Raw genomic sequence first — 27,437 nt, forward strand, 5'->3', positions numbered from 1 at the left:
CTAGATGAAACCTAATTGGAAGCCCAAACTTCAGGCAACAGCTGGGAAAGATGTGGCATTGTATATACTGTTTATGCTCCTAAAATTCTGCTAATTTCCTGCACAGTCACCTCCCAGGTGCAGACTAGATAGAAACATGATTCTCAAGCAGCAGCTTGAAAAATATGCAGTCTAACCCTTTCCAGGAAGAATCTGAAGTATTTTTACCTGCTCCTTCTACACTGAGCCTGGGGAACAAGTGTTTATAACCAGGGCAAGTGCTTACACACTAGTTTAAGAATGACTTCTTTGCTTCATATGGTCCTGGGGACACACAAATGCCAAGCTCCTTTCAGTCTCATGAGTGAGTGAGTGAGTGAGTGAAGTCACTCAGTCGTGTCCGACTCTTCGCGACCCCATGAACTGTAGCCCACCAGGCTCCTCCATCCATGGGATTTTCCTGGCAAGAATACTAGAGTGGGTTGCCATTTCCTTCTCCAGGAGATCTTCCCGACCCAGGGATTGAACCCAGGTCTCCCACATTGTAGGCAGACGCTTTACCGTCTGAGCCGATTTGGGAGCTGGACTTTCAATTGGAAGCCACAGAAGTTGGGACGTTAGGTGTGTGGTCTAAAATCTTCACTCCTCAGGAAGAAATTGGGATTTGGAATACATCCAAGTTGTAATCCAAGGATGGAGTTTATTTCATTAGTGTGTCTCAGCTTTTCCAACCTATTGTGTTGTGAGTATTTCCTGTCACTCAGAGTATAAGAATCTCTCAACTATGTAGCTGTTTATTCAGTGCATCTGTGAAGAAAGGGAAAGTCAGAATCCTATTTCTTTCTGACATCACTTTCTGTCACCATCTTTCTGACATCACTTCAACATTTTATATTTTTAAAAGTCATTTCCTTTCCTGTGATGTCTTTTCATATTCTTTACACATTTTAAATTGTTGACTTTTTTCTTCATTTCTTTTGTTTCTTCATATGTTATTAATCTCTGTAATAGGAGTTCCAATATATTTTATGTGCCTCTTGACTTTGCTTACAATGTTTTTGTCCTGCAGAAACTTCTAAGTAGGTAAATATATATCAGTCTTCTCTTTTATGGCCACTTGAATATGTCACTGGTATAGTAAAACTCTTTAGCTAAAATCAGGGGAAACATACCTGTAGTCAAACAAATTTAGGTTTATTTACCTTGCTGCAGCAAAGGGAAATGCACAACAGAAGAACTGAAGGGCTCTAAGTAAGAAGGGAAAGGATTGTTACAGGATTTGAGCTTCTGCTGGAGATTAGAAAGAAATAGAGATTAGAAGCTGCAGGAACGAGGGGAAATCTGGTATTTTCAAACAGAGGTAGGAAGATTAAAGCAAAGTAACAGGTGTCATTGTCAAAATAAAAGCACCAGTTACATATGCTAGTCAGAAAGAAAGTTGTTCAATTATTTTTGTGATTGGAAACTATCCTTGTCTCTGTCTTATTTCAGACATAGTCATGGAGCTATAATTCTATCTTGTTCCACAACAGTTAAGGAGTTGCCTTGTCTAATTGTTATTTATGATCTATGAGAATTGTTTATGTTGTGCCTAGGATATTGTGTATCCAACAATGATTTCTTTTTAGATGAATCATGTAAATAAATTAGCCATTTATTTTCATTTTTGAGTGTTTTTAAGAACGAGTATTACATTTTATCAAATGCTTTTTCGGTATCCATGGAGAAGGTCTTACTATTTTCTTCTTATATCTGTTAATAGGATAAATTTTATATATATATATATCTTCTAATATTAATTCATTATTGCATCATAGAATAAACTCTAGTTGCTCAAAAGGCATCAGGTTTCAGGAGGCTGCTGGATTTCTATGTATTTTTTTTTTAGGAGTTTGCATTAATATTCAGAAGTGAGATTAAAACTTTTATATCCAGCAAAAATATCCTCTAAAAGTGAAGGCATTTTTATTGGTAATATCCCCCAAATTGGAAACAATCCAAATGTCCCTTCATAGGTGAATGGATAAACAAATTGTGGTATAAGAATGCAATGGAATACTACCCAGCAGTACAATGGACTAACTATGGATGCATGCAACAATATGGATGAAGCTCAAAGCAACTATGCCAAGTGAAAAAAGTTGGATTAAAGATATATATGCTATATGATTCCTTTTTCATGAAATTCTTTTTAAAACTTTAATTCAGTGACAGAAAGTACATCAGTCATTATCTGAAGAGTAGGGGGGTAAGGAGAAGTGGGAGGCAGAGATTACAAAGGGATACACAAAAACTGTTGGGGGTGTTGGATACACTGACTATCTTGACTATGGTGATGGTTTCACAGTTTGTATGTTTATCAAAGTTATCACATTGTTCAGTTTAAATATGTGCAATGTATTTTACATCAATTATACATTAACAAAACTGTTAACAGAATATGGTGGTGAGTGGTAACAAAATATAACCTTTTTCAGAGAAAAAAATATATTATTTCTTACTACCAGCACACTCTTGCTAAAGGAAATACTAAAGCATTTACAGAATAGGAAATGGCAACTGACTTCAATATTCTTGCCTGAAATGTCCCATGGACAGAGGAGCCTGGTGGGCTATAGTCCATGAGGTCACCAGAGTCAGACACAACTGAACAATTGAGCATGAAACATTTACACTTCAAGAATACAAAAACTGATCCATGACAAAAGGCATTCAATTTAAAAAGAGGAATGAAAAGAAAATAAAAGTTATAAACATGAATAAATGTCAATGTACTTTTTAAAAATAATATTAATGAGAATTATAAAATAGAATTGATACATATGTCAATGCCCAGATACAAGTTCCAAATGTTGTAAATGAAGTTAAAATGTTGTTACTTGTACAGTCTAATTTGTACAGTCTAGAAGTAAACTAGATGTTCATTTTTTTCTTTTGATTTATTAATTTGACTATGTTATAACATATGACTTTATGTTATAATAATGTGACTACTTTATGCTATAATATTAAAACAAAACTTTACAATGGCTATTACTACAGTCAGAAGACTGTAACTACATGGTTTTCATCAGAAAAACGTAGTTTAAAATTTTACCTGTTTAAGAATAGTCTCAAAATTTATAAAACAAAAAAGAAGGAGAATTCAAGGAGAAACAGATACTTATATGATTATAGTAGCTAATTTTAACATACTTCTTTCTTACTATGATAGAACAAAGACATTAAAAATCATTAATGTAGACTATTTTAAAAGAAATATTAACAGGCTTAATCTAAAAACATATATAAACATTGTACCCAACAAAGGAAAAATAATGCTATTTTTTCATTCAAAGAATATTTATTTAGATGAACTGATTATATGTTAGATGAAAACAAGGCTCAGTAAATTTCAAAGATTTTAAAAGACATGTGATTTGAATCAGTTCTGATGAGATGGATGAAACTGGAGCCGATTATACAGAGTGAAGTAAGCCAGAAAGAAAAACACCAATACAGTATACTAACACATATATATGGAATTTAGGAAGATGGCAATGATGACCCTGTATGCAAGACAGGGAAAGAGACACAGATGTGTATAATGGACTTTTGGACTCAGAGGGAGAGGGAGAGGGTGGGATGATTTGGGAGAATGACATTCTAACATGTATACTATCATGTGAATTGAATCGCCAGTCTATGTCTGACGCAGGATGCAGCATGCTTGGGGCTGGTGCATGGGGATGACCCAGAAAGATGTTCTGGGGAGGGAGGTGGGAGGGGGGTTCATGTTTGGGAATGCATGTAAGAATTAAAGATTTTAAAATTTAAAAAAATAAAATAAAATAAAATAAAATTGAAAAAAAAATAAATAAATAAAAGACATGTGAATGTATATTTATAAAAGATACCATTTGTACATCAGTTCAGTTCAGTTCAGTTCAGTTCAGTCCCTCAGTCGTGTCCGACTCTTCGCAACCCCATGAATAGCAGCATGCCACGCCTCCCTGTCCATCACCAACTCCCGGAGTTCACTCAAACTCATGTCCATCAAGCCGGCGATGCCATCCAACCATCTCATCCTCTGTTGTCCCCTTCTCCTCCTGCCCCCAATCCCTCCCAGCATCAAGGTCTTTTCCAATGAGTCAACTCTTCACATGAAGTGGCCAAAGTATTTGAGTTTCAGCTTTAGCATCAGTCCTTCCAATGAACACCCAGGGCTGATCTCCTTTAGAATGGACTGGTTGGATCTCCTTGCAGTCCAAGGGACTCTCAAGAGTCTTCTCCACACCACAGTTCAAAAGCATCAATTTTTCGGCGCTCAGCTTTCTTCACAGTCCAACTCTCACATCCATACATGACCACTGGAAAAACCATAGCCTTGACAACATAAGCCTTTATCAATACTAGGAAAAAAATAAAAGGAGAATCAGCCTTATTATAAAACAAGTTAGAATGCTAGCCTAAAAGCATCAAACATGACAAGAGGGGCACTAATGCTAAGAGGTAACATTTATAAGGGAAATGAAAAAGTTACAAATAGTTTTTGCACCAAATGACACAGAAACAACCTCCCTAAGGCAGAAAATATAGGAGATCTGAAAAGAAAAACAAGTAATATTGGATGGGTCAAAAGGTTCACTGGACTAGTAAGATGGCTCTAGTAGTGCTTAGTTGTCTTTAACTTCATTCAAAATACTTTTATTAGATTGTACTGTGACAGCTATCATATCAGTGTGCATTTTATTTTTTATTTTTTAAAATTCATTTATTTTAATTGGAGGCTAATTTCTTTACAATATTGTGGTGGTTTTCGCCATACATCGACATGAATCAGCCATGGGTGTATATGTGTCCCTCCATCCTGACCCCCTCTCTCATCCCATCCCTCTGGGTTGTCCCAGAGCACCAGCTTTGGGTCCCCTGCCTCACGCATTGAATTTTCACTGGTCATCAATTTTACATATGGTAATATACATGTTTCAGTGCTATTCTCTCATATTGTCCCACCCTCGCCTTCTCCCACAGAGTCCAAAGGTCTGTTCTTAACATCTGTGTCTCTTTTGCTGTCTTGGTCAGCATCATCATCTTTCTAAATTCCATATATATGCATTAATACACTGTATTGGTGTTTCTCTTTCTGACTTACTTCACTCTGTATAATAGGCTCCAGTTTCATCCGCTTTATTAGAACTGACTCAAATGTGTTCTTTTTTATAGCTGAGTAATATTCCATTATGTATATGTACCACAACTTCCTTATCCATTTGTCTGCCAATGGACATCTAGGTTGCTTCCATATCCTAGGTATTGGAAATGGTGCTGCAATGAACTTTGGGGTACATGTGACTCTTTCAGTTCTAGTTTCCTAGGTGTGTATGCCTAGCAGTTGGATTGCTGGATCATATGGCACTTCTATCTCTGGTTTTTTAAGGAATCTCCACACTGTTCTGCATAGCAGCTGTGCTAGTTTGCATTTCCACCAACAGTGTAAGAGGGTTCCCTTTTCTCCACACCCTCTCCAGCATTTATTGTTTGTAGATTTTGTGATAGCAGCCATTCTGATTGGCCTGAGATGGTACCTCATTGTGGTTTTGATTTGCATTTCTCTGATAATGAGTGATGTTGAACATCTTTTCATGTGTTTGTTAGCCATCTGTATGTCTTCTTTGGAGAAATGTCTGTTTGAATTTTTTGGCCCATTTTTGGATTGAGTTGTTTATTTTTCTGGTATCGAGCTGCATGAGTTGTTTGTATTTTAGAGATGAATTCTTTGTCAGTTGCTTCATTTGCTATTATTTTCTCCCATTCTGAAGGCTGCCTTTCCACCTTGCTAATAGTTTCCTTCGTTGTGTAAAAGCTTTTAAGTTTAATTAGGTCCCATTTGTTTATTTTTATTTCCATTACTCTGGCAGGTGGGTCATAAAGGATCTTGCTGTGATTTATGTCAGAGAGTGTTCTGCCTATGTTTTCCTCTAAGAGTTTTATAATTTCTGGTCTTACATGTAGATCTTTAATCCATTTTGAGTTTATTTTTGTGTATAGTGTTAGAAAGTATTCTAGTTTCATTCTTTTACAGGTGGTTGACCAGTTTTCTCAGCACCAGTTGTTAAAGAGATTGTCTTTCCTCCACTGTATATTTTTGCCTCTTTTGTAAAAGATAAGGTGTCCATAGGTAAATGGGCTTATCACTAGGCTTTCTATTTTTTTCCACTGATCTATATTTCTGTCTTTGTGTCAGTACCATACTGTGTTGATGACTGTAGCTTTGTAGTATAGTCTGAAGTCAGGCAGGTTGATTCCTCCAGTTCCATTAGTCTTTCTTAAGATTGCTTTGGCTATTCGAGGATTTTGTGTTTCCATATGAATTTTGAAATTATTTGTTCTAGTTCTGTGAAAAATACCTTTGGTGGCTTGATAGGGATTGCATTGAATCTATTGATTGCTTTGGGTAGTATAGTCATTTTCACTATCTTGATTCTTCCAATCCAGGAACATGGTATATTTCTCCATCTACTTGTATCATCTTTGATTTCTCTCACCAGTGTTTTATACTTTTAGATAGATAGATAGATAGATAGATAGATAGATAGATAGATAGATAGATCTTTTGTCTCTTTAGGTAAATTTATTCCTAAGAATTTTATTCTTTTCATTGCAATAGTGAATGGGATTTTTTTTCCTTAATTTCTCTTTCTGTTTTCTCATTGTTAGTGTATAGAATGCAAGGGATTTCTGTGCATTAATTTTACATCCTGAAAGTTTACCACATTCATTGATTGCTGCTGCTGCTACTTAGTCACTTCAGTCATGTCTGACTCTGTGTGACCCCATGGACTGCAGCCCTCCATGCTCCTCCATCCATGGGACTCTCCAGTCAAGAATACTGGAGTGGGTTGCCATTTCCTTCTCTATATTCATTGATTAGCTCTAGTAATTTTTTGGTGGTGTCTTTAGGATTTTCCATGTAGAGGATCATGTCATCTGCAAACAGTGAAAGTTTCACTTCTTTTCCAATCTGGATTCCTTTTATTTCTTTTCCTTCTCAGTGCATTTTAAAAAAATAAAAACTTTTCAAAATTGGTGAATTTTTGTATAGCTCCTTTAATATTGAAGAAGGAAGAAAAAAGGAATATTTTTAGCATAATTTTCTTTGTTATTTCAAGAAAAGTAAAAACACTACTGAAATGCAAGAAAAGATTTGTGCAGTGTATGAAGTGCTATGATTGATCTAATGTGTCAGAACTTCTTGTTCAGTATGGCAGAGTGAAAGGAAGTGCACTCATCTTCCCCTGCCAGAGCACTAAAATCACAACTAGCTGTTGAACAACCATAGACAGGAGAATGCTTTGTTGTTGTTCAGCCACTCAGTCGTGTCTGAATTTTTGCCACCCCATGGACTGCAGTATACCAGACTTCCCTGTCCTTCACTATCTCCTGGAGTTTGCTAAAACTCACGTCCATTCAATTGGTGATGCCATCCAAACATCTCATCCTCTGTCACCACCTTCTCCTCCTTCCCTCAGTCTTTCCCAGCATCAGGGTCTTTTCCAATGAGTCAGCTCTTTGTATCACGTGGTCAAAGTATTTGAGCTTCACCTGAAGCATCAATCTCACCAATGAATATTCAGGTTGATTTCCTTTAGGATCGACTGGTTTGATGTCCTTGTTGTCCAAGGGACTCTCAGGAATCTTCTCCAACACCACAGTTCAAAAGCATCAGTCATTTGGCATTTAGCCTTCTTTATGGTCCAACTCTTACCATCATTACATGACTACTGGAAAAACCATAGCTTTCACTACATGGACCTTTGTCAGAAAAGTGATGTCTCTGCTTTTTAATATTCTAAGTTTGTCATAGTTTTTCTTCCAAAGAGCAAGCGTCTTTTAATTTCATGGCTGCAGTCATGCTTGCAGTGATTTGGAGCTCAAGAAAAAATAAAGTCTGTCACTGTTTGCACTTTTTCCCCATCTATTTGACTTGAAGTGATATGACCAGATGCCATGATCCTAGGTTTTTAATGTTGAGTTTCAAGCCAGCTTTTTCAAGCTCCTTTTTCACCTTCATCAAGAGGTCCTTTAGTGCCTCTTCACTTTTTGCCATTAGGGTGGTATCATCTGCATGTCTAAGATTATTCATATTTCTCCCAACAACCTTGATTCCAGCTTGTGATTCATCCAGCCTGGCATTTTGCATGATGTATTCTTCATAAAAGTTAAATAAGCACAGAGACAATATACAGCCTTGACATATTCTTTTCCCAGTTTTGAACCAGACTGCTATTCCATGTCCGCTTCACACTGTTGCCTCTTGACCTGCATGCAGGTTTTTCAGGAGGCAGGTAAGGTGGTCTGGTATTCCCATCTCTTTAAGAATTTACCACAGCTTGTTGTGATCCATAGTCAAAGGCTTTAGCATAGTCAATGAAGCAGATGTAGATGTTTTTCCAGAACTCTCTTGCATTTTCTAATATCCAATGGATGTTGGCAATTTCATCTCTGGTTCCTCTGCCTTTTCTGTATACAGCTTGTACATCTGGAAGTTCTTGGTTCACCTACTGCTGAACCAAGCTTGAAGGATTTTCAGCATCACCTTGCTAGCTTGTGAGATGAGTGCAATTGTGGGGTAGTTTGAACATTCTTTGGCATTGCCCTTCTTTGGGATTAGAATGAAAACTGACCTTTTTCAGTCCTGTGGCCACTGCTGAGTTTTCCAAATTTGCTGGCATATTGAGTGCAGCACTTTCACAGCAGCATCTTTTCAGATTTGAAGTAGCTCAGCTGAAATCCCATCACTTCCACTAGCTTTGTTCTTAATAATGCTTCCAAAGTCCCACTTGACTTTGCACTCTAGATTGTCTGGTTCTAGGTAAATGCCAGCTCCATTATAGTTATCTGGGTCATTAAGACCTTTTTTGTATAGTTCTTCTGTGTATTCTTGCCACCTCTTCTTAATCTCTTCTGCTTCTGTTAGTTCCTTACTGTTTCTGTCCTTTATTGTGCCCATCTTTGCATGAAATTTTCCCTTAGTATCTCTAATTTTCTTGAAGAGATCACTAGTCTTTCCCATTCTATTGTTTTCCTCTATTTCTTTGCATTGTTCACATAAGAAGGCTTTCTTGTCTCTCCTTGCTATTCTTTTGCACTCCGCATTCAGATGCGTATATCTTTCCTTTACTCCTTTGCCTTTTGCTTCTCTTCTTTTCACAGATTTTTCTAAGGCATCCTCAGACAACCATTGTGTCTTCTTGCATTTCTTTTTCTTAGAGATGGTTTTGGTTACCACCTCTTATACAATATTATGAACTTCTGTCCATAGTTCTTCAGGCACTCTGTTTATCAGATCTAATCCCTTGAATGTTTTTGTCACTTCCACAGTGTAATCATAAGAGATTTGATTTATGTCATACCTGAATGACGTAGTGGTTTTCCCTACTTTCTTCAATGTAAGCCTGAATTTTGCAATAAAGAGCTCATGATCTTAGACCATAGTCAGCTTCCAGTCTTGTTATGGCTGACCATAGAAAACTTCTCCATCATCAGTGGCAAAGAATATAATCAATCTGATTTTTGTATTGGCCATCTGATATCCATGTGTACAGTCATCTCTTATGTAGTTGTAAGTGGGTATTTGCTGTGATGAGGTTGTTCTTTTGGCAAAACTCATTAGCCTGTGGTCTGCTTCATTTCATACTCCAAGGCCAAGCTTGCATGTTAACTCCAGGTGTCTGTTGACTTCCAATCTTTGCATTCCAGTCCCCTATGATGAAAAGGACACCTTTTTTGCTGTTAGTTCTAGAAGATTTTGTAGGTCTTCATAGAACTGTTTAACTTCAACTTCTTTGACATTAGTGGTGGGACATAGACTTGGATTACTGTGATGTTGAATGGTTTGCCTTAGAAATGAACCAAGATCATTCTGTCCTTTTTTGAGATTGCACCCAAACACTGTTTTGGACTCTTTTGTTGACTATGAGAGCTACTCCATTTCTTCTAAGGGAGTCTTGCCTACAGTAGTAGATATAATGGTCATCTGAATTAAATTCACCCATTCCCATCCATTTTAGTTCACTGATTTCTAAAATGTCAATGTTCACACTTGCCATCTCTGGTTTGACTACATCCAATTTACTTTCATTCATGGACCTAATATTCCAGGTTCCTATGCAATACTGTTCTTTACAGCATCATATTTACCTTTACCACCGGATGTATCTAAAGCTAGGTATCGTTTCCTCTTTGGTTCAAAGCCTCTTCATTCTTTTTGGAAATATTTCTCAGTTCTTCCCCAGTAACATATTGAACACCTACTGATCTGTGGGCTTATCTTTCAGTGTCCTATCTTTTTGCCTTTTCACACTGTTCATGGGGTTCTCAAGGCAAGAATACTGAAGGGATTTGCCAATCCCTTCTCCAGTTGTCCACATTTTGTCAGAACTCTCCACCATGACCTTTCCATCTTGAGTGGCCTTGCACGGTATGGCTCATAGTTTCACTGAGTTACACACTGAGTTATTTCACCTGTTCTGGGTCCAGCATAGTACATTGCTCAGTTGTGTCTACTCTTTGTGATCCCATGGACTGTAGCCTGCCAAACACTTCTGTCCATGGGACTTTACAGACAAAAATGCTGGAGTGGGGTCCCATTCCCTTCTCCAGGTGAACTTCCTGACCCAGGGATTGAACCAGAATCACCCAAGTCTCTCGTGTCTCCTGCATTGGCAGGTGGATTCTTTACCACTAGCACTACCTGGGAAGCTTCAGGAGAATGCTGGAACCCACCAAAAAATATACCCTACATCCAAAGACAAATAAGAGGCCATAGCAGGTTTGTAGGAGGGGCACAATCACGATAAAAGTCAAATCCCATACCCACTTGGTGGATGACCCACAAACCAGAGAACATTAATATAAAAGAAGTTCTCCCACTGTTGTGAAGTTTCTGAATCCTACATCAGGCTTCCCATCCTGGGGCTTTGACAAAGGGACTGGGAATCCCAGGGAATCTGACTATGAAGGTCCATGGGATTTGATTATAGGACTTCCACTGGACTTGGGGAAATAAGACTCCAGTCTTAAATGAAGAGCACGGACATTATCTTGCGTGCACCAAGACCTAGAGGAAAGAAGCAGTGACTCCACAAGGGACTAAAACAAAACTACCTGGTAGTGTTGAAGGGTCTCCTGTGGAGGCATGGGTCAGCAGAGGCTCACCACAGGGACAGGCAAACTGGTGGCAGCAGTCTGGAAAGGTCACCTTTGCATAAACCCTCTTGGAGGTCACCATTAACCTGACCATAGAGCCCTAGACCCAAGGGCTGGGTTGCCTCAGGCCAAAAAATTACCAGGGAGGGATAACAACCCCACCCATCAGCAGATAATGGAATTAAAGCTTCACTGGCCAAGGCCCTGCTCACCAGAGCAAGACCAGTTTTTACCACTGCCAGTCCCTCCCGTCAGGAAGCTTACACAAATCTCTTAGCCTCCTCCATCAGAGGGCAGACAGAAGAAGCAGAAGGGCCATCATCCCACAGAGGCTAGAACAAAAACCAAATCACAGAAAGTTAATCTGGATGAAAAAGCAGAAAGCTATATCCCAGATGAAGGGACAAGATAAAATCCAAGAAAAATAAATAAAGGAAGAGAAGATAGGCAATCTTCCAGAAAATATTCAGAATAATGGTATTGAAGATGATCCAGATCGCAGGAAGACAATGGAGAAGATGCAAGAGATGTTTACCAAAGACCTACAAGGACTAAAGAACAGAGATGAATAATACACTCAAAGGAATCAGTAACTCAATAACTGAGGCAGAAGAATGGACAATTGACCTGGAGGACAGACTGGTGGAAATCAATTCTGCAGAACAGAATTTTTTTTTAAGTGAAAAGAAGGGGAGACAGTCTAAGAGACTGCTGGAACAATATTAAATGCACCAACATTGGCATTATAAAGGTCCCAGAAGGAAAAGAGAGAGAGAAAGGACCTGAGAAAATATTTGAAGAGATAATAATAGCTGAAAACTTCCCTAACATGGGAAAAGAAGTAGTCAACCAAGTCCAGGAAGCACAGAGAATCCCAGGAAAGATAAATCCAAGGAGGACCATACCGAGACACATGGTAATCAAACTGACAAAAATTAGGGACAGATAAAATATTGAAAGTAACAAGGGAAAAACAACAAATAACATACAAGGGAACGCCCATCAGATTACAAGCTAATTTCTTGACAGAAACTCTGCAAGTCAGAAGGGGAATGGCATGATATATTTAAACTGATGAATGGGAAGAACCAACAACCAAGAATACTCTACCCAGCAAGATTTTCATACAGATTTGATGGAGAAATCACCAGCTTTCCAGACAAGTGAAAGTTAAGAGAATTTGGCACCACACTGAGAAAGATTGAAGGCAGGGGGAGAAGGGAACAACAGAGGATGAGATGGTTGGATAGCATCACTGACTCGATGGACAAAAGTTTGAGCAAGCTCTGGGAGTTGGTGATGGACAGGGAAGCCTGGCATGCTGCTGCCCACGGGGTTGCAAAGAGTCAGACATGACTAAGGGACTGAACTGAACTGAAACCAGCTTTACAACCAGTGCTAAAAGAACTTCTCTAGGCAAAAAACAAAAAAAGGAAAAGATCTACAGATAATAAATCCAACACAATTAAGAAAACTATAGGGTCATACATATGGATAATTACCTTAAATGTAAATGGATTAGATGCACCAACCAAAAGACATAGACTGGCTGTGTGCATGAAAAACATGTGCATGTCTGTATTTCCGCTTACCACATCACTGCTTGACACCCCTCCAAAATAGTATGTATTATTTTATATTGTTAGGTTAATCATGTTCCCATTGTGGTTTGCAATTGTAATTGTCTTTTATTTTTCATCTGGCTGTTGGTTGTGAAAACTGATAAACATTTTTTACTATTGTGATTGTGCAACTATTACTCACTTACCATTGTATCATGACTGGTCAATTTAAAAAATAGAATTTTATATAAACCAAAACTATGATTTAATAGAAAAACCTATAATCACTTCTTAAAATCCAAGTGCATATTAACATCATCTTGGAATTTTTTGAAAAATACAAAATTTTTCCTCCAAATCTTCAGATATATTTCTAATTAGTAGACGTGTTTAAAAACAACTGGACTATATGGTGATCTTTTACTTTTATCTAGTTTGTTTCACATTTTCTATTTCATATTCTGTTTCATTTAGTTTGTTTTCCAATTTCTTCATCTCTTCTTTTTCTTTAATGTTCTTTCTCAAACCTTTACCAAGTGTAGTATAAAAGCTTTTGTTTACATATATATAAATAGTATGTATAATATACATATATTTTAGAAAAGTTACCATTTTTAACTAAAAAATTTTGCCATTTGACTTCACTTGTTTGACTTAATATAAATAGAATGTTAGATTTCTAATTTAAAAAAATAGATAAGCAACAAGCAACAAACATTTACTGTGTAGCACAGGGAAATATAGTCAATATCTCGTAGTAGCCTATAATGGAGAAAATCTGGAAAATAATAAATGGGTATATCTCTTTCTGAATCACCCTGCTGTTTACTTGAAGCATTGTAAGTCAACTATACTTCAATTAAATATGTATATTATAGAAAAATAAAGATTGGAGAGAGAAAAAACAACCAGGAAAAATTGTGAAAATATCAAAAACTATGTTGCAACAGGGAAACATGATTGTGGCATAAATCTTAAATGAAAAAAATATATATATATCTCCTGGTAAATTAGCAAAACTAGAGAATTTTGCACCAAACCTAATCTGATATCTTTACCTCCTGTGACAAAACAATTTTAATGGGAACCTTCTCCTTTACAGAAAATATTAAGTCCTATCTCCCTGGGCAGAGATAATAAAAGCCTTCTAGAATTTTTTTTTAAGTGTCAGAAGTGGTTTGCAAAGTTTCATACTGAAGATTTCTCATGGACAATGGTCCATAGTCGGGTAGGTCAGTTGAAGTTGACAGAGATCAAATCAAGACATTAATTGAGAACAATCAATGTTGTACCATGGGGGATATAGCCAAATACTCAAAATAACCAAATTAAGTGTCGAAAATCATTTCCACCAGCTCGGTTGTATTAATTGCTTTGATGTTTGGGTTACATATAAGTTAAGCAAAAAAAAAAAAAACTTGACCATATTTCTGCACGTGATTCTCTACCAAAATGTAATGAAGACATTTTGCTTTTAAAACAAATTGTGACAGATGATGAAAAGTGTATACTGTACAATAATGTGGAACAGAAGAGATCTGAAGCAAGTGAAATAAACCACCACCAACCTCACCAAAGGCTGGTCTTGATGTAAAGAAGGTGGTGTGTATGTGGTGGGATTGGAAGGGAGTATTATGAGCTCTTTTTGGAAAATCAAGTGATTAATTCCAAAAAATAGTTTTCCCAATTAGACCAACTAAAGGCAGAACTCCATGAAAGGCATCCAGAATTAGGCATAACCTTCCATCAGGATAATGCAAGACCACATGTTTCTTTGATAACCATGTCAAAACTAGTGGTTACAGTGTGGCTGGGAAGTTCTGATTCACCCATGGTATTCACCAGACTTTGCACCTTCAGATTTTCATCTATTTCAGTTTTTACAAAATTCTCTTAATGGAAAAAATTTCAATTCCTTGGGAGACTGTAAAAGGTACCTGGAAATGTTCTTTGCTCAAAAAAATAAAAAGTTTTGGGAAGATGGAATTATGAAGTTGCTTGAAAAATAGCAGAAGGTAATGGAACAAATTGGTGAATACATTGTTCAATAAAGTAAAAATGAAAAATATGTCTTTTATTTTTACTTTAAAAAAGAAGGAATTTTCTGGCCAACCCAATATATGAAATGTTTAATTCTGTTCTTTTAGTCTAAGACAGACCATGTCAGTAGAAAATAAATACAAACAAAAAATACATAAGCAACTTAATCAATAGTCAATATGGTAAACATGATTGATACATATCAAATTCTATATCTCTCAAAAATAATTCATTTGTGAGTATGGATATTTTTATGCCATACATTGGAAAAACAGTATTTCCAAGTATAAAAATATATATTCTCTGATTACAATTGAATAAAAAATAAAAATTTAAAAAATTGAATAAAAAACAATCTTATATATATATTTCAATTTTAAAAAGAATAAAAATAAACAGCTTATAAACACCTGTCTCAGAAAAAAATTAATGGAAGGAAAGCATATAAAAGTGTAAATGCAGACAAGTACATAAATTAATATATAAAAATATAGAGCCAACCAACTAAGAAGTCAAAACTAGAACTGTAAAAATAAAGATATGGATGAACTTATTAAAAAAGAGAGGGAACACAAATATATTGAAAAGAAATTATAAGAAACACAAAGTACTTGATTCAACTTCATGCAAATAAAATTTAAATCTTTAATAAAACTAATTTTCTAGTTACATACAAATTATTAAAACTGACCTCAGAAGAAATAGAATAGAAAAAACTGAAACAATCATAATTTCTGAGAAAGGTTCAAAGATTTATTCTTCAATGAAGTAAAGTAAAATAATATTCTTTTATGGCTAAAGTAATATTCCATTGTATAGATATACTACACCTTCTTTATCCATTCATATATCGACAGGTTGTTTCTATGTCTTGGCTATTGTAAATAATGCTGCATTCTTAATGTAGGGGTACAAATATCTTTTTGAGTTAGGGAGGATTTTCATTTCCTTCCTTCCTTCATTTTTTTCCTACCCAGAAGTGGAACTGCTGAATCATACGATACTTCTATTTTTAATCTCCATGCTATTTTCAATAGTGGCTACACTAATTTACATTTCACCAACAGCGCACAAGAGTTCCCTTTTCTCCACATCCTCACCAGCATTTGTTATCTCTTATCTTTTGGATAATAGCCATTTTAACGGGTGTGAGGTGAAAGCTCATTGTGGTTTTAATTTGCATTTCCCCAAATGATTAATGATGTTGAGAACCTTTTCAGGTACCTGATGGCCTTCTGTATATCTCCTTTGGAAAAATGTCTATTCAGGTCCTATGCCTATTTTTTAAATCAGATTGTTTGTCTTTTTGATGTTGAGTTGTATGAGTTCTTTTATATGTTGGATATTAACCCCTTATCAGGTATATAATTCACAAATATTTTCTTCCATTTGGTAGGTTGCCCTTTCATTTTACTGATGGTTTCCTTTGTTGTACAGAAGCTTTTTATTTCAATATAGCTAAACTTATTTATTATTGTATTTATATGTATTGAATTGGTCAAAAAGTTTGTTTGGGTTTTCCTGTAAGATGGTATGGAAATACCTGAATGAACATTTTTGCCAACTCAATTTGTAAGGATATGTGTTAGTCGCTCAGTCATGTCTGACTCCTTGTGACCCCATGGACAATAGCCCACCAGGCTTCTTTGTCCATGGAATTCTACAGGCAAGAACACTGGAGTGGGTAACCATTTCCTTCTCCATAGGATCTTCCAAATCCAGGGATTGAACCTGGATCTCCCACATTGCAGCCAGATTCTTTACCATCTGAGCCACCAGGGAAGCCCATAGAAGATATATATAATGTATATGATAATTTTCATCTGTGGGATAGTTGGCTCAGTAGAAGTTACTGGCTACTACTGGAAGTGAAATTCTATACATTATTTTAATAGATTTAATTGAATGGCTCTTTCCTAGTGATATTTGAATATGCAATTTCATCTAACAAAGAGTTATCTTGGGTGCATTGCAGTGCACAATAGATATGTACTGAAAATTCCAGTGAGGGATATTAGTATTCCATTTTACTACAGTGGGTTCCAGGTGTAAAGTTTCTTTAGACTGAAAAAGAAATAATTCTTATTCAGAGCTCTATGAGTATCACATCTTCTTGCTGGCATGGGCTAGAAACTTCAGGTTTTCTCTCTCATCCATGTTACTGTATGTTCAATGGAATAATCAACTTAGGTTTATTGCTTATGAATTACCCTCTTGATTCAGATTAGGTCAAGAATTGGCTATTGTCCTCAGTCTGACCCCATGCTGAGCCACATGACAGGTCGGGAAGTGCTGATCATGTACGCCAGGCTGCGGGGTGTTCCTGAGCCAGACATTGGCATGTATGTTGAAACATTTTTGTGTTCAATGCACATGGAAACCCATGCTGACAAGCTGGTCCACACATACAGGTAAGACATTATGCTGCTTATTTATTAAGCTGCCTAGTGCCCATCTGTATTCCTGCTGTTTAGAATGAATGCCTATAAACTCAACCTGACAACTCTGTCACACAGAAGCAATGATGGTGACATAGCCTTACTTCCCATCAGGGTTCAGATGCAGATCACATTTGTATGAAATTAACCTTTTGCAGACATGATCTGTAGCCTTTGCATTTCAAAAAGAACACATTCATTCCTGTATCCCTATGGTTATTTATCTCTTTAAAACAAAAATATTTGTTGATGATGCTAAAAAGCATACCCCTCCAAAAGTCATTTCAATGAAAATGAGTTGGTGTATACACAGCATTGTGGATCTATGAGCTAATTCTGTTGAATTAATGATAACCTTATTTCTTCTTTCTCCTGCACTTTCTCTCTCCTTCTTTGACAATAAAGTGGAGGAAACAAACGTAAATTGAATACTGCTATTGCCCTAATGGGAAAGTCCTCAGTTGTTTTCCTGGATGAACCATCTACTGGCATGGACCCAGTAGCCAGGCGCCAAATGTGGGACGCAGTTACATGGATATGTAATAGTGGCAAAGCTATCGTCATATCTTCCCACAGGTATGACCCATTAGGAGACTTGGATGAAAGTTAGAAGGGTATAAGAGAGAATTAGTTTGAGTCAGGGAAATGTCAGTGAACTTGTCTAAGTACGTGACGTACATAAGAGGGACTGTTAGCAAATGCTGATTCCTAGGTAAAATCTAGAATACTCAGTTAAGTTCTGAAATCCAGACTTGGTAGAAGGTAGGAAGTCAGGGAAGTGTTTCTCTTGTGAATTTAGAAATCAACTGCTTTGAATCTTTAAATCTCCTCTTTCCAAATATTGTCTTAGTAATGATCACTTGCAATATAAAGCCTTCTTACTATAAGTGTCACCTTATAATCGTAGCTCTGTTTTGAAATATAAAATTTTGCTTCTGAGAGGGAGTCTCTTCATCCATATATCCTTTGTGCCTCTAGCATGGAAGAATGTGAGGCCTTTTGTACCAGACTGGCCATCATGGTAAAGGGGAAGTTCAAGTGCCTAGGCAGCCCACGTCACCTCAAGAACAAGTTTGGTAATATATACACTCTGACAGCAAAGATTAACATTGATGATAATGAAGATAAACTAGAGGAGTTCAAAAATTTCATTGAGACAAATTTCCCAGGTAATGTAGATAGGGCTTACTTGTGAAAATTGTTTTAAGTCACGTATGTTGTTCTGCTGCATGTACTCAATAACTTTTTTCCATGAATAATTGATGTTTATTGAGCTTTTATATTAGGCTCCTTTAGAAATAATTTTTCTATAAATTTATCCCTGATTATGCTAAGAAGCTTTCTCAAAATAGCAGAGGTTCTCACCAGTCTCTTGTAGGAATTAACTAGTAAGATACATCCATTCAAGTTTATTCATTTAGAGTTAAATTATTGAAGTTAAGTCTCTATTTTTTACCCTTGATAATTTTTAAGGTTTCCCTTCTGTTTGAGCATCTTTCCTCTGCCATTCCCTGATTACTGAGTCAGGCAATGTTTATGAAATGCAAATCCCCTTTTCTTCTTTCAAGGAAATGAACTGGATGTTTGACATAAAAACTTATTCAGCCTTTGTGTACTAATTTCAGCAAGTGCCTCTCTGTGCCCATGATAAACAAATTTATAGCCAGCTTCTATTTATTTGTACTCTCACTACTTTATTTGTAGTCTTTAACTTGAATGATCACTCTATCAACAGTGTGGTAGCCAGATGGTTAGGATGCATGTTTAAAAGCATGGAGTCTATAACAATGATAAAGCAATAAACGGTATTGGCCTGCACTAAGGAAGTGACAGTAAGTATGGAGAGGAAAAAATTATAGGAAATGAACATATATATATATATGTATATATATATATATATATATATATATATATATATATATATAGAGAGAGAGAGAGAGAGAGAGAACGCAATGGCACCCCACTCCAGTGTTCTTGCCTGGAGACTCCCAGGGACAGGGGAGCCTGGTGGGCTGCCATCTATGGGGTCACACAGAGTCGGATACAACTGAAGCAACTTAGAGAGAGAGAGAGAGAAAGAGAGAGAGAGGCAGTTGGTGGGGGGGGGGGGAATGATCAATTAGAGAGGAAGAACCATAATGTAGGAAAGATCATTAATTTAGTATTAATTATATTAGAATATTCTAATAAATATGTCCATCAGGCCAGTTGGATATTCGTTTAGCCATTCATTCATATGGAAAGATTTGTGAAGGATTTTTTGTATGCAGTGTTGAAGATAATTAACCACACAGAAGCATATATATATATATATATATATATATATATATATATATATATACACATACTATGAGCCATTCCAATATCCTGTTTAACTTGAAGGTAATAGAGGACACAAAAAAACTGAGGCCAAACTTGTCTTAAAAGAGGTGATGAACACAATAGCTTGGATGTGAAACTACATATGGAAAGTTACTGAACTGGCAATCTTTCCCCATGCTATCCTTGAGCAAATTAGCTATTTCAAATAAAACTTCCCCATTTAAAGATAACAAACTAGAAAGGATGGTCCCTTTATGTACGGGACCTATGCATAAAAATTATCCAGAAAAGGAATAAAGAAAGAACTATAACATGTGAAAGGCAACTTAAATATACATTTCAGCCTAAAATTATCTCTAGGAATTAGAAGACTGTTTCAATTAAATGCTTCCCTCTAGTAGCAAAGAATTTAAGACATCATTCATTTTTTTAAAAGGCCACAGAGAAAATAGTTCCTCTTTCTACAGCATGACAGATTATTCTCTCAGAAATGAACCACTATTAAAATAAAAATACATATTGGAAAACATAAAGTAAACATGCTTCTAATTATTTGCTTAGACTCAGAAAAAAGGGAGAAAAAAATTCAAAGAACCAAAACAGAACAGAAAAAAATTATCAAGCTAAAACCTGATAGAGACGATAATAAAATGCAAAAATTGGTTTTCCTTGAAACGTATTTCAATACCAGTACTGATATAACTTTGAACCCACTGCAGTGTCAGAAGCTTAATCTAAGATTCCCACTAAGCAAGGACCTTCAAAAATGAACAAATGCTTTAGCTGCCAGCCCAGAATGTAAGAAGGTTAAAAACTTACATTCTGCCCTAGTAACAAGTAAAAAGCTTAACAAACTAAAAAATCAACACATCTTCCTAGGATCTGAAAAAGAAGTAAAGGCAAACCACTGCAGCCAATATTGGACAGATAGGCAAATACAGGGAATCACGGATTACCAGATCAGAGAATGTCTAACAGAAACTCCAAGGGCAACCAGTGCCAAGGTGGGAAAACCTGAATTGCAATTGAATTGCTGAAAGTACTGTGTGGACACCTCTAAAGGGTAACCACCCCAGAGGGGCCAGTTATGGAGGTTTCCTACATATTGTGATATTTACCTCCAGGACCTTAACAAGGCTCTAGGGTATTATCAGAGCCTAAATGACCTCAGAGAGGTTCCAGCCAACTCTCAGCCATCATGCTGCACAAAAGAGAGGAGAAAGAACTGAAAAACACTTGTAAAGTTCACAGTGCAGAGGCATGGGCTCACTGAATTGAGATATACACAGTCTATAGCACACTTCTTCTCCCCAACAACTCGTCACCAGATTTCTTGTTGTTTAATCACTAAGTTGCGTCCAACTCTTTGCAGACCCATGGACTGTAGCTTGCCATATTTCTCTGTCTATGGGATTCCCCACACAAGAATACTGGAGTGGATTGTGATTTCCTTCTCCAGGGGATCTTCCTGACCCAGGGATAGAACCCATGTCTGCTGCTTTGGCATGCAGATTTTTTACCACTAAGCCATCAGGGAAGCCCTCATCACCACATTACAAAATGCCTATTTATAGCCATTCTCCTTCCCAGGAAGCCTGGCTATCAAAAAAAAAAAAAAAATACAAAGAACACCAAAAAATAAGAAAACACAATTCGAAGACATAGAGCAATGTTAGAGCCAGATATGACAAGGATGTTTGAATTGTCAGTCCTGAAATTGAAAACAACTATAATTGATATACCAAGGGCTATAATGGACAAAGTAGACAGAATTCAGGAACAACTGAGCAATGTAGGCAGACAAGTGGAAATCCTAAGAAAGGACCGAGAAGAAATGTTAGAGATCAAAAAGCTAACAGAAATGAAGAATGTCTTTGATGGTTTCAGTAGACTGGACACGGCTGAGGAAAGAACCACTAAGCTAGAGGACAAATCATGGTCCACTGTAGAAGGAAAAGGCAAACCACTTCAGTATTATTGCCTTGAGAACTCCATGAACAGTATGAAAAGGTAAAAAGATAGGATTCTGAAAGATGAACTCCCCAGGTTGGTAGGTGCCCAATATGCTCCTGGAGATCAGTGGAGAAATAACCCCAGAAAAAATGAAGACGTGAAGCCAAAGCAAAAACAATACCCAGTTGCGGATGTGACTGGTGATGGAACAATAATGCTATAGCAAGCAATATTGCATAGGAACCTGTAATGTTAGGTCTATGAATCAAGGTAAACTGGAAGTGGTCAAGCAGGAGATGGCAAGAGTGAACACTAATATTTTAGGGATCAGCAAACTGAAATGGTCTGGAATGGGTGAATTCAACTCAAATGACCATTATATCTACTACTGTGGGCAAGAATCCCTTAGAAGAAATGGAGTAGCCATCATAGTCAACAAAGAGTCCCAAATGCAGTACTTGGATGCAATCTCAAAAATGATAGAATGATCTCTGTTTGTTTCCAAGGCAAACCATTCAATTTCACAGTAATCGAAGTCTATACCCTAGTCAATAATGCTGAAGAAGCTGAAGTTGAATGGTTCTGTGAAGACTTACAAGACCTTCTAGAACTAACACACAAAAAAGATGTCCTTTCCATTATAGGGGACTTCAATGCAAAAGTAGGAAGTCAAGAAACACCTGGAGTAACAGGCAAATTTGGCCTTGGAGTACAGAATGAAGCAAGGCAAAGGCTAACAGAGTTTGGCCAAAAGAACACACTGGTCATAGCAAACACCCTCTTTCAATAACACAAGAGAAGACTCTACACGTGGACATCACCAGATGGTCAATACCAAAATCAGATTAATTATATTCTTTGCAGCCAAAGATGGAGAAGCTCTATACAGTCAGCAAAAACAAGACAGGAAGCTGACTGTGGCTCAGATCATGAACTCCTTATTGCCAAATTCAGACTTAAATTGAAGAAAGTAGGGGAAAACCACTAGACCATTCAGGTATGACCTAAATCAAATCCCTTATGATTATACAGTGGAAGTGACAAATAGATTCAAGGGATTAGATCTGATACACAGAGTGCCTGAAGAACTATGGATGGAGGTTCCTGACATTGTACAGGAGGCAGTGATCAAGATGATACAGCAAAAAAGAATGCAAAAAGGCAAAATGGCTGTCTGAGAGGGCATTACAAAAGGCTGAGAAGAGAAGAGAGGTGAAAGGCAAAGAAGAAAAGGAAAGACATACCCATTGGAATGCAGAGTTCCAAAGAATAGCAAGGAAAGATAAGAAAGCCTTCCTCAATGATCAATGCAAAAAAAAATAAAGGAAGACAATAGATTGGGAAAGACTAAAGATCACTTCAAGAAAATTAGAGATACCAAGGGAACATTTCATGCAAAGATGGGCTCAATAAAGGACAGAAATGGTATGGACCTAACAAAAGCAGAAGAGATTCAGAAGAGGTGGCAAGAATACACAGAAAAACTATACAAAAAAAGATCTTCATGACCCAGATAATCACGATGGTATGATCACTCACCTAGAGCCAGACATCCTGGAGTGCAAAGTCAAGTGGGCATTAGAAAGCATCACTATGGACAAATCTAGTGGAGGTGATGGAATTCCAGTTGAGCTATTTCAAATCCTGAAGGATGATGCTGTGAAAGTGCTGCACTCAATATGCCAGCAAATTTGGAAAATTCAGCAGTGGCCACAGAGCTGGAAAAGGTCAGTTTTCATTCCAATCCCACAAAAGGCAATGCCAAAGAATGTTCAAACTACCACACAATTGTACTCATCTCACACACTTGCAGAGTAACGCTCAAAATTCTCCAAGGCAGGCTTCAACAATATGTCAACTGAGAACTTCCAGATGTTCAAGCTGGATTTAGAAAAGGCAGAGGAACCAGAGATCAAATTGCCAACATCCATTGGATCATCAAAAAAGCAAGAGAGTTCCAGAAAAACATCTATTTCTGCTTTATTGACAATGCCAAAGCCTTTGACTCTGTGGATCACCACAAACTGTGGAAAATTCTTAAAGAGATAGGAATACCAGACCACCTGACCTGCCTCCTGAGAAATCTTTACACAGGTCAAGAAGCAACAGTTAGAACTGGACATCGAACAACAGACTGGTTCCAAATTGTGAAAGAAGTATGTCAAGACTATATTTTGTCACTCTGCTTATTCAACTTATATTCAGAGTAATCATGAGAAATGGTGTACTGAATGAAGTATAAGCTGGAATCAAGACTACCAGGAGAAATATCAATAACCTCAGATATGCAGATGACACCATACTTACAGAAGAAAGTAAAGAAGGACCAAACTGCCTCTTGATGAAAGTGAAAGAAAAGAGTGAAAAAGTTGGCTTAAAACTCAACATTCAGAGAAGACATACAGATGGCTAACAAACACATGAAAAGATGCTCAGCATCACTCATTATTAGAGAAATGCAAATCAAAACCACAATGAGGTACCACTTCACACCAGTCAGAATGGCTGCGATCCAAAAATCTGCAAGCAATAAATGCTGGAGAGGGTGTGGAGAAAAGGGAACCCTCCTACACTGTTGGTGGGAATGCAAACTAGTACAGCCACTATGGAGAACAGCGTGGAGATTCCTTAAAAAATTGCAAATAGAACTACCTTATGACCCAGCAATCCCACTTCTGGGCATACACACCGAGGAAACCAGAATGGAAAGAGACACATGTACCCCAATGTTCATCGCAGCACTGTTTATAATAGCCAGGACATGGAAACAACCTAGATGTCCATCAGCAGATGAATGGATAAGAAAGCTGTGGTACATATACACAATGGAGTATTACTCAGCTGTTAAAAAGAATTCATTTGAATCAGTTCTGATGAGATGGATGAAACTGGAGCCGATTATACAGAGTGAAGTAAGCCAGAAAGAAAAACACCAATACAGTATACTAACACATATATATGGAATTTAGGAAGATGGCAATGACGACCCTGTATGCAAGACAGGGAAAGAGACACAGATGTGTATAACGGACTTTTGGACTCAGAGGGAGAGGGAGAGGGTGGGATGATTTGGGAGAATGACATTCTAACATGTATACTATCATGTGAATTGAATCGCCAGTCTATGTCTGACGCAGGATGCAGCATGCTTGGGGCTGGTGCATGGGGATGACCCAGAAAGATGTTATGGGAAGGGAGGTGGGAGGGGGGTTCATGTTTGGGAATGCATGTAAGAATTAAAGATTTTAAAATTAAAAAAAAAAAAAAACTCAACATTCAGAAAACTAAGATCATGGCATCTGGTCCCATCACTTCATGGCAAAGAGATGGGGAAACAATGGAAACAGTGACAGACTTTATTTTGGGGGGCTCCAAAATCTCTACAGATGCTGACTGCAGCCATGAAATTAAAAGATGCTTGCTCCTTGGAAGAAAAGTTATGACCAACCTAGACAGCATATTAAAAAGCAGAGACATTACTTTGCCAACAAAGGTCCATCTTGTCAAAGCTATGGTTTTTTCAGTAGTCATGTATGGATGTTAGAGTTGGACTATAAAGAAAACTGAGCACCAAAGAATTGATGCTTTTGAACTGTGGTGTTGGAGAAGACTCTTGAGAGTCACTTGGACAACAAGGAGATCCAACCAGTCCATCTTAAAGGAAATCAGTCCTGAAAATTCATTGGAAGGATGCTGAAACTGAAATTCCAATACTTCAGAAGTTTGACTCAACTGAAAAGACCCTGATGCTGGGAAAGATTGAAGGCAGGAGGAGAAGGGGATGACAGAGGATGAGATGGTTGGATGGCATCACCAACTCAATGGACATGAGTTTGAGTAAGCTCCGGGAGTCGATGATGGACAGGGAAGCCTGGCGTGATGCAGTCCATGGGGTTGCAAAGAGTCATACATGACTGAGTGACTGAACTGAACTGAACTGAGAGGACATATCAATAGAACACACAAAATAAAAAACACAGAAAACAAAGACTGGGGTGGGAGGTAAAATATCCAAAGACTGTAGGACAGTTACAAAAAGTGTAACATATACATAATGTTGGGCATACCAGATAAAAGAAAAAGAGGCAGAAAAAAATATTTGAAACAATGACTGAGAATCTCCTCCAAATTAATGTTAACACCAACCACAAATCCAGGAAGCTCAGATAATACCAATACAATAAATGCCAAAAATAAATAAGTAACTATGCTTAGGGATATCATTTCTCAACTTCATAAAATCAGAGAAAAAGTCTTGAAAGAAGCCAGAGGAAAAAGACACCTTAAGCTATAGAGAAATAAAAAATCACATCCAACTTCTCCTCATGCAAGCAAGAAAAGAATAGAGTGAAATATTTTAAGTGTTGAGAGAATAAAACCACCAACTTAGAATTCTGTACCCAAAGAAATTACTCTTCAATGTGAAGGAGAAATAAAGACTGTCAAGCAAAAAAAAAAAAAAAACTGAGGAAATTTCTTGCCAGTAGACCTGCTTTGTGAGATATGTTCGAAGAAATTCTTTAAAGAGAAGGAAAATGATGCAGGTATAAACTTAAATCTGTGTAAGTAAAGAAAGGCACTAAAGAAGGAACAAGTGAAGATAAAAGTTAAAACTTTTATTTTTCTTATTTTTAATCTACCTAACAGTCAAAAGTTTACTTAAAATAATAATGATGTCATTAAAATGACAAAATAGCATTTTCTACTGTCTTCCCAACAAAGGATACCAGTTTTGACAGTTACCTCATGAAAGCGTGCCTCTGTAGAAGTCAGAGAGTCCAGCAGAAGTTCCAGTATACCAATGAGTAAAAAAAATCCAAGATTAACCTCACATTGATGAGGGTAAGAGGAACAGTTTTATTTTACCAGTGTCACTTCAATCACAAGATGACACTTCTCAGTGCCAAAAGGAAACTTCTTGGTCTACAATTTCTTCCATGAGAGAAACTAAGAGCATTTAAGTGAACGCCTGGCTTCCCAGGTTGTGTGGAATAGTGCCAAAAAAAAAAAAAAAACAGTTATTTCTTGCCCCATTCAGAGCACTGAATATGCTGCATGACTGGATACAGGAACAAACTGAAAGAATAGCAGCCAAGGGTCTCAGATGGTATAAAGGTGATTTAGATCTCACAAACACTTGTAGACCTTATCAGAGAGCCAACCCATGAGTTTCTGGGGACACCTCATATTCAGGCCCCTCCCCAATAGCATAGAAGTACCAATGCTCTACACACCTCACCTACACGTGACCCACGTTCTGTGGCTGACTTTGTGTACAACCCAAGAGTGTTAAGAGTAAGCCTCTGAAGACAGCTGGTAGGCCAGCTGTATGTCTGACAGAAAGGTGGCCCAAATCTGCAGAATGGGTGAAAGCACACAAACTTGAGCATCAAACTATCACTCTATAGGAAGCAGATGGCACACTGTCATTACGTTGGCTGGCATAGCAGGATTGACAGGAGGCATTAAATTTTAAGAATTCATCTCAAAGAGGGAACAAGAAGTTTGAAAAAAGCATACTCATAGAAAAGATCTGAGAAATTCTCAGTCTTCCTAACTGGGTTGATGGGAAGCATTTCCCTCTTGAAGGCAGTTAGAAAAGAATGAAGATGGTGACTGTTCCTTCAAATGTAAGGTCTGAAGTTAAAACCTTATTCTATGCAACTGGAGATATTATGTTCTAAGATTTCAAGCTATACTACAAAGCTACAGTAGTCAAAACAGTATAGAACTGACACAAAAACACATAGATCAGTAGGACAGAATAGAAAGCCCAGAAATGAAACCAAACTTATGTGGGCAATTAATTTATAACAAAGGAGCAAGAATAGACCATGGGGGAAAGACAGCATCTTCAGCAAACAGTGTTGGGAAAACTAGACAGCTAAGTGCAAAAGAATCAAGCTAGACTACATTCTCACACCATATACAAAAATATATAATAATATAAAAA

The 27,437-nt window shown here is 37.2% G+C and overlaps 1 protein-coding gene across 1 annotated transcript in view; it reads left to right on the forward strand.

The window, feature by feature from the left end:
• The window catches only part of LOC138428861 (phospholipid-transporting ATPase ABCA3-like), a 199,605-nt gene that overhangs the window by 145,523 nt on the left and 26,645 nt on the right, over positions 1-27,437 (forward strand). Inside the window, exons 20-22 of the mRNA XM_069569794.1 lie at positions 16,995-17,182; positions 17,615-17,785; positions 18,188-18,378. Coding sequence (XP_069425895.1) covers positions 16,995-17,182; positions 17,615-17,785; positions 18,188-18,378 — 550 coding nt within the window. The remainder of the gene's footprint in view (positions 1-16,994; positions 17,183-17,614; positions 17,786-18,187; positions 18,379-27,437) is intronic.

This window comes from Ovis canadensis, chromosome 24 (genome assembly GCF_042477335.2).
Source record: "Ovis canadensis isolate MfBH-ARS-UI-01 breed Bighorn chromosome 24, ARS-UI_OviCan_v2, whole genome shotgun sequence".
In the NCBI taxonomy this organism is placed as follows: Eukaryota; Metazoa; Chordata; class Mammalia; order Artiodactyla; family Bovidae; genus Ovis; species Ovis canadensis.